At 42.7% G+C, this 8,232-nt stretch overlaps 1 protein-coding gene across 1 annotated transcript; it reads right to left on the reverse strand.

Moving 5' to 3' along the window:
- Positions 1 to 3,150: 3,150 nt before the first annotated feature.
- LOC147087533 (putative G protein-coupled receptor 139) lies at positions 3,151 to 7,080 on the reverse strand. The gene is made up of 2 exons (XM_085977963.1): positions 6,989 to 7,080; positions 3,151 to 4,052 (listed from the first exon to the last, which is right to left on the reverse strand). Exons 1-2 carry the CDS (start codon positions 7,056 to 7,058, stop codon positions 3,151 to 3,153), a joined length of 972 nt encoding a protein of 323 aa, XP_085834089.1. The 5' UTR covers positions 7,059 to 7,080.
- Between the last annotated feature and the right edge of the window lie 1,152 nt (positions 7,081 to 8,232).

The following is an 8,232-nucleotide window of genomic DNA, read 5'->3' on the forward strand; positions in this document are numbered from 1 at the left end:
AGACACAAGGCTGGAAACTATGGACAAGTTAGCCTAACATCTGTCCTTGGGAAAATGCTGGAATCCATTATTATTACAGGACATTTAGAAAATCTTAATGCAATCAAGCTCATTAGACATGTTTTTATGAAAGGAATTCTGTTTGAGCAATTTACTAGATTTCTATGGGGATATAGCGAGCAGGGTGGATAATGGGGAACCAGTAAATGCAGTGTACTTCGATTTCCAGAAGGCATTCGATAAGGTGCCTCATGAAAGGTTACTGCACACGAAAAGAGATCACGGGATTGGAGGTAATGGATAGAGGATTGGCTAACTCACAGAAAACAGATGGTCGGGATAAAAGGTTAATTTTCAGTTCGGCAAATTGTAACTAGTGTGGTGCCGTAGGGATCAGTGCTGGGGCCCGAACTATTTACAATCTATATTAATGATTTGGATGAAGGGACCGAGTGTACTGTAGCCAAATTTGCGAATGATACAAAGATAGGTGGGACAGCAGGTGAGACGGACACAAGAAGTCTGCAAAGGGATATAGATAGGTCACGTTAGTCGGCAAACGTTTGGCAGATGGAGTATAATGTGGGAAAATGTTAGGTTATCCACTTTGGTAGGATGAATAAAAAGCAGAACATTATTTAAATCAAGAAAGGCTATAAAGTGCGGCCGTACAGAGCGATCCTCGTACGTGAAGCACAGAAAATTAGCATGCAGATACAGCATTAATTAGGAAGGGAAATGGAATGTTGGCCCTTATTGCAAGGCGGATGGTAAATGAAAGTAGGGTTGCCTTGCTACAAATATACAGGGTGCTGGTGAGAGCACTTCCAGAGGACAGCGTGCAGTTTTGGTCTCCTTATGTAAAGATGGATGTACTTGCATTGATGATAGTTCAGAGAAGGCTCACTAGGTTGAATCCTGAGAATAGGAGGTTGACTTTATGAAGAAAGGTGAAGCAGGATGGGCCAATAAAGTATTTGCATCTGTTGAGACACATATCAACTAGCTATATTCATTAAAACATTTGCCTACATTACCTTCAGCTCAGAAGTAATTCGTCGTGTAAAGTTTTTCGAGATATATTAATATTAAAGGGCAGTTACAAATAGTTTTTCCTTAATTACATTGAACATTTGTAGACTGGAAATAGGCGCCTCTTTATTTTTTGTCACAATTTGTCTCGTTTGGTGTCTATCCCCCTCCTGCGCTGTTTCTTTCTGAACCTTTCACTTTCTTTAATTGCCTTCTTTTGTCTATAATAACATAAGAACATAGGAACTAGGAGCAGGAGTAGGCCGTGCGGCCCCTTGAACCTGCCCCACTATTCCAAAGATCATCACTGGACTTCTGCATCAACTTCGCTTTCCCGTTGATATATCCGTCGATTCCATTAATATCCAAAAAATTACCGATCTGAGTCTTGAATATCATATGACAGCCCATTCATCCAGGAATTAATGTAGTGGACCTTAGTTGCACCCCCTCTAAGGCATGTATCTCCTTCCTTAGTTAAGGAGACTGAAACTGTACACAATACTCCAGGTGTAGTCTCATCCAAACCAAATATAATTGCAGCAACACTTCCTTACTCGTATACTGCAAGACCCTTGCAAGAAAGTCTAACATACTACAACCACTGGTACCCACTCATCTATCTTGCTAGTTATACACTGAAAATATTCTAATAGGTTTGTCAAACACGATTTCCCTTTCATTAAATCGTGTTGTCTCAGACTTATCACAATTTCTTTTTTCCATGTGCGCTGTTAACACGTCCTTAATAATAAATTCTAGCATTTTCTCCACTACTGATGTCAGGCTAACTAGCCTATAGTGCCCTGTTTGCTCTCACCCTACTTTCCTTACAGTGTGGTTACATTTGCTACCTGCCGATCCACGGGGACCTTTCAAGAATCTACGGATTTCTGGAGGATCAAAACCAATGCATCCACTATCTCTGCAGCCACCTCTTTTTAAATGCCATGGCGTAGGCCATCAGGTCGTGGCCATTTGTCCTACTTTAGTGCCATTAATTTCTCTAGTACTTTTTCTTTAATAATATTAATCACTTTAAGCTACTCACAGTCGTTAGACCCTTGATTTCCCACAATGTTATTTATGTTCTTTTTCTCTTTTACTGTGAAGGCAGAAACAGTGTATATGTTTAACGTATCTCTCTTTGTAACCTCCCCTGTGTGTCTGTATTATTCCTGTTTAACTTTCTCTCTGTCTCACCCAATTTCTTTCTCCATTTGTCTAAAAAATTATCCCAACTTCCTCTTGCTCACAAACTCCATCTCTTTCTCTCAATGTGTGTTATATATTTTCTGTTTTTTTCTTTATGTATATAGATGAGCCTTTTCTGTTTATGGCTTTCCTCCCTGTATTTTTACCTCATTATCACCTTGAATATCCGATCGGAGTATTCCTGCATTTGGATGCCTGCGATCAGAAAAATCTACGCACTTACCTGCTGCTTCTATAGGTCCCGAGACTTCTGATCCTGGGCCTCTGCTGGACGAAAGTGCAGATACCCATGGTAACACAGGGGCTTGTGCGATTCTCTAGCGCCCCTGGGATCACGTGTAACATGGGGAACCAATCAAAGAAGGGAATCCCTTTCACACTTTTGTCAGGAATCTACGCACGGATCTCTCAAAAGTGTGAATGGGGATCACTTAAAAAACACAGTTAAACATGAAATATACATTTTTATAAATTATATCTCTATCTATCTATCTATCTATCTATCTATCTATATATTTATCTATCGGTGCATCTATGTAGGCATCTATGTCCTTCTGTCTCTCCAGTTACGTGCAGTACAGAGCTCTGATCAGGCCCACAGCAGCGACTGTGATTGGTGGATTTGCCCATTTTGTGGTCGCTGCAGGGCGGCCATTAACTGGAAGTCCAGCTGAGATATTCTGTGCTGCCATTTCGAGAAACAATTCATGGGTCGTTAGCAGAGCGAGTCCCGCCTCAAAATGTCAGATCATCAATAAAATAAAATACCAGAATCAGATTTAAGGTCATTTCAGGGCTCTGTGCTGCTAACATAAAATGTACTTTGCACCCAGTGGGGAGTGTAAGGAATGGACTATGGAATGGAATTCAGTTATCGTGCTTGAAATCCTTCAGCTCTTTCTATCATTTAATTAATTTAACAATATATTTGATTGGATATTTCACCGCGTTCTTCAGCTCCTTTCTGAATTTTTTCTGGGTCACAGCGTAAATACAAGTGTTGGTGCAGGAACTGAGAAGCTGTAGCATTGTTGCTGTAGATTCTGTGATAAAAAGAGGGTCGGAGGTGAAGTAATAATAGCGAATACCTGCAATTCGTCTGTAAATATTATACAAAACCTGTGTCATCCAAAGAACTATAAAACTGCCTGATATACTGAAGAGTAAAACGATGGATTTCCTTCGGTTCTCCATCTCTGGGTCTTTGTGATTCTCTCCATTGCTGCGGCCCCGCAGTCCCCTGCGGACTCTACTGGCAGCTAAAATACGTCTGACGGTCAGAGCATTGAGCAGCAAAATCAGAAAGAACGGGACACAAGGGGTTAAAATGCGGTGAAACAACTCAAATGCGGCAAATGCGGGTGAAGTAAAGAAGCTCTGTTTATAGATACAACCCCAGGGAACATTGTCAATTAAAAAATCACGTTCAGTTGTAAAGTACCAGGGGACAGACACTAAACAGCCCAGCACACTCACTGTTCCGATAACCACAGCCGCCGTTTTCTCGGTGCAATATTTTGATTTCAGCTTCTCACAACAAATGGCCACAAATCGATCAAAGGTGAAAGCGACTGTGAGCCACACAGACGCATTTGTGGCTGCAAAACTCAAGACGGCAATAAAACTACACACGGGAGTAATTTTCAGGAATGAATACGGGAAATATATCTGACCAATCCAGGTCAAGATGGGATCAGCGATGACGACCAAGAGTTCGGCCGCTGCCATTCCCACCAGGTAGCGAGTGATACATTTGGAGAGACCGCACTTTCCTCGGCACAGGATTACAATCGCCACCAAGTTAACTGTAAGAGAGAGAAAGGGAAGCAGATAAATTGCTGATCAGACCTGGATCCAAAGCAGCAGTTTGACAGGATCTTGGCTGAAATTTCCAGCTTTACTTTTTCATCCAAGGGTTGAAACGGATTCAGTGACCTGGGCAGCGCTTCTGGGCAGAGAAATGTTTGGAACAAAGTTTTCGATTCTGAATTGGGAAATCGATACAGGAAGTGAATAAATTGAGCTCCGGATCAACGGGAAGGGCCGGATCACGTCGCAGTGCTTGTGGGGAAGGGAGAAGGGGTTTTGGGGAGCCGGAATCTAACTGTTTAAATCCGGATTTGACTCCAGACTGAAGGCCAGGAAGGTTTGGGGACAGAGGGAGTTGACGCTGGTTTGTTGCTCCGGGTTAAATGAGCCGACCGGTTCTGACACTTAACAGGAAAGACCGAGAGACGCGGTGGTGAGTTTGAGGCTTCGGATCGGGTAGGAAGAGACGGCTGGAGACCGTGCCAGTGAGTGAGCTTGGGAGGGAGACATTGAAATGTCAGGTGGGATTAGGATGGGAGTCAGAAGCATAGGGTTTGGGACAACGGACAAATTGAAGCAACAGATGAGGAAACAGAGGAATCAATGCAGTGGGAGGAGAGGCTGGGATTGACAGGGAGAGACTGCAGCAGAGTGTTAAAGGAAATCTATTTCAGAGATTCCAGTAACAACTCAACTAATGCATTCAACCAGTAATATCTGTGGTTACTGATGTCAAGGAACAGCTCGTTGGGTATAAAATGTTGTCAATAAATTTACTCAGCAGATTCAATTACATCATATTCAATTTAATTCAAACTCATTTTTATTGAATAAAACTGATGCAGAGCGTTTAAATTACACTGTTTCAATAATTCTTTATGATCAATAAATCATGGATCCTATTCTTAAAATCAATTGAATTAATATTGTTTATTAAGGCATAAGGTAAAGAAAAAGAACATTCACCAAAACAGGCTGAGGACCTGAGGATAAACACAGCGAAGCCAGTCTAACAATAAAATCTCACCCAATCTGGCAATACCTTAATAAAACCCTGAAGTCACATTTACTGTTAATTGTACTCGAAGTTTCAACAGCTCTAACTCTCTCACTTTCGCTCTAACATTTGCTTCTCTCTTGCCTTCTCCCTTCCGCATACTCTGTTCTTTGCCAAAGATCATTTTCACATCGGATTCAATCGTAACACCCTCCACCTGCATGCTGTTCACCATCACCGAGATCTACGATCCTATTCTCAGAGTCAATGGCCCAGAACTTGGTGTCGGGGGCTTGCCGCGCGTGCAAGCCCCCGATCTGCACTCACCCTGTGCGCTGACATCTGAAGCCCAGGCCTGCTTGCATTTCCTGTGACAGGCCCGGTTCAGATGTCAGCGCGCAGTGCTTACCTGATCCAGCGGCGTAGTTAGTGCGAAGTGCCGGCTGGGATCAGGTGAGCACTGTACAACCAATCAGGGGAGGGGAAGGTTTATTCATGAGTTTGAGAGTAAGAACTGTCAAACTCATGAAAACTACGGGGGCCCAAAACACTATTTAAACTTTAAATAAAAATTTAAAAAACATCCCAATCATTAAATTAAGTATAAATAAGTTAAAAAAAATAATTTAAACAATAATTTTTTTTTTTGAAAAAAATAAATTTTTAATAAAAAGCTTCTAAAACTTAACCTACCTAATTGTAGATTCTTTAAAATAATAAAACTGTGGGAAAAAAATTCTAAATTACACTAAAACACCACTTACCTTTAAAAAAAATACTTACGTGTGCTTTTTACAAGCGTAAAGACCGGAGGCCTTTAGACATGCGCAAATCCCCCAAAACATAGGAAATCCATGACGCACGCGCTGCCCCCTACAGTGCACACGCTAGCCTCTTCACCTCTTGGGTTAGAGGAGAGGAAATGCCGGTTTTAGCGCATGCGCTGTGCATGCTGAAAACCCCGGCATTTCCTCCGGCCAGACGCGTGAGTACCCATTCCGTAGTCACGCGTTTGGGGAGGAATTACTGCCCCAATATGTTCCATGGTGAAGCCTCTGTGAATAGTTTAATGTTTCTACAGATCACCCAAGTCGCCAACTGTTCCCTACACTGTTCATTTCGTCTACAATGGATGCAATAAACAGAGTCGAATATCTCTTCCAGTTAGACCTCACAATAATTGAAGTTCCTTCTCTGTAATTATAAAGTACAGCATTAGATGGCGCGATTGTTCAATTAACAAAACTCCAAAATCACCGTTGCTCCTTATAATCTCCAGGTCAATAGAAGGGCTCATGATTCCAACTGATACAGTGCAAACTGATACTACATAACCACAAAACATTCAATTTTACAATGAGGTCCAGTGACAGTCATTGAATCCTTCCACACTGAAGCAGAGAAGGTGATGTGACAGTGTCAGCAGCAAAATCAGTTCAGTCGCCAGGCCACTGAAGCGGCGTCAGATACACACACAGTGAACTTATGTTTCACAAAAGTGATAACCAATAAACACATTGAAATCCCAGTTAAAGTGAACCATGTTACCGGGGAGGGGGGACATTTTGCAGCCTCCTTGTAACACAGACCGTGAGCTGTCTCATATTCAGTCACTGAAAGCACATACAAGATCAAATATTCCAGAGCATGTTAGTTCCACAACATGACAATATTAACTGCTCCCGATGATCTGAATCCTGCTCTTTGCACAGACACCTGATTTCAATATATTCAGTACAGAGAATAAGCCAGTAGCAATGCCAAGGTTCGATGAACAAAGGTGATCACAGGTTTAAAGCAGCGGCTGCAACACCAAAAGAGCATTCCATCATTCCACTGATTGGACAGATCAAGTGGCAGCGTGTAAAGCATTACCAAGTCCAGCAGCAGAATTAACACCGATTTACATCATTGACAGCTAGGATAAAGGCCTACCAGGAACTCCAACGGCCGCAAGAACAGGATAGTAAATGTCCTCTATCTGATAGATTACTGGATATCCCATTTCTGTGAGAAGCACAGCTGTGGTGGAGTGGAACCCACAGCTCCGGCAGGCACTCTGAGCTGATCCATTCCAATGGGCCCTGATTTATAAGTCTCCACTGATACGGTTATACCCCTGATCATTGCTATTAGTTACAGTCACTTGAACAAACACATTACATCATGACCTTCGACTCCGATGTTAATAACGTGCTGGATGAAACACAAACATCTCAAAGTCCAGGACATTTTCTTAATCGAAACTCTCGGGGGAATAAGGCTGGAAGCTTGGCTCATACAGGTCAGATCCAACAATAATGAGCCGCTCCATTTACAATTTTTATGTATTGGTTTTGACAATATTCACTCCTGCCAAATCATTTATAAATGTTAACCGAATTCGCTGCATTGTACACTGAATCCAGGGACACAGGCAGACCCGTTTCTCCCTGTAGCTGCTGCTTCCCAGTTAAAACATGAACTTGGAGTCTCTGGCACAAGAACAGTTACAGTCCATGTTCAGGATTGCAGCCTAGAAATTACTGTGGGTGCCATTAGGGTGCGGACACTGAACGTGCCACATTGACATTGCTCTCTGCTATTTTATTGCAGGTGTTTTCCTGTTTATTCTACAATGGTTAGCGACTGCAATACAATTAGAACAGTGCCATCTCCTGACACCATTGCTCCAGGTCACTCCTAGCTGGATACGCAACCACCACATTCCATAAATGTCAACCGATGACAAATTCTGCTGTACAAGGGCAGCCCTCCCAAGTCTCACTCGCCCTTCACTCTCGCCCTCACTAAGCATCAGTGTCTCTCAATCTGCCAAATGATTTAATTCTAAATGTTTTTCCTTGGGTTTAAATGTATCCAAGGCCTCAGCCTCCCCTCCAAAGCTACAGCAAACCCACCCGTTATCTGTGCATTCCACTGACACTGGCCTCGTTCGGTGGGACTGTCCTCACTTCGGTCAAGTCTTACCGATCTGATTGTTGCCAGAGTACCTCCAGAAATGGTTTCTCTTCCCACACCAGCACCGTTAACTCTCGAGTCTCTGAACTTTACATCCCTGCCCCTCCTCTTCGTTGTCAACATGCTTCCCTTTGTGACATCATCTACAGACATGTGGTTAACTTCCCCATATCTGCTGACAACAGCCAGCTCCAGCTCTCCAACATCTCTCTCCACCC

This window comes from Somniosus microcephalus, unplaced genomic scaffold, assembly GCF_052327205.1.
Source record: "Somniosus microcephalus isolate GS21.2 unplaced genomic scaffold, FLI_Smic_1.0 unresolved_chr5, whole genome shotgun sequence".
Taxonomy (NCBI): Eukaryota; Metazoa; Chordata; class Chondrichthyes; order Squaliformes; family Somniosidae; genus Somniosus; species Somniosus microcephalus.

Excerpts from the sequence above, each read along its gene's own strand:
- LOC147087533 (XM_085977963.1), bottom strand. The coding sequence starts at position 7,058 with ATGGGATATCCAGTAATCTATCAGATAGAGGACATTTACTATCCTGTT. Across the intron at positions 4,053-6,988 it reads TGCGGCCGTTGGAGTTCCTG|TTAACTTGGTGGCGATTGTA; the intron begins GTAGGCCTTTAT and ends TCTCTCTTACAG.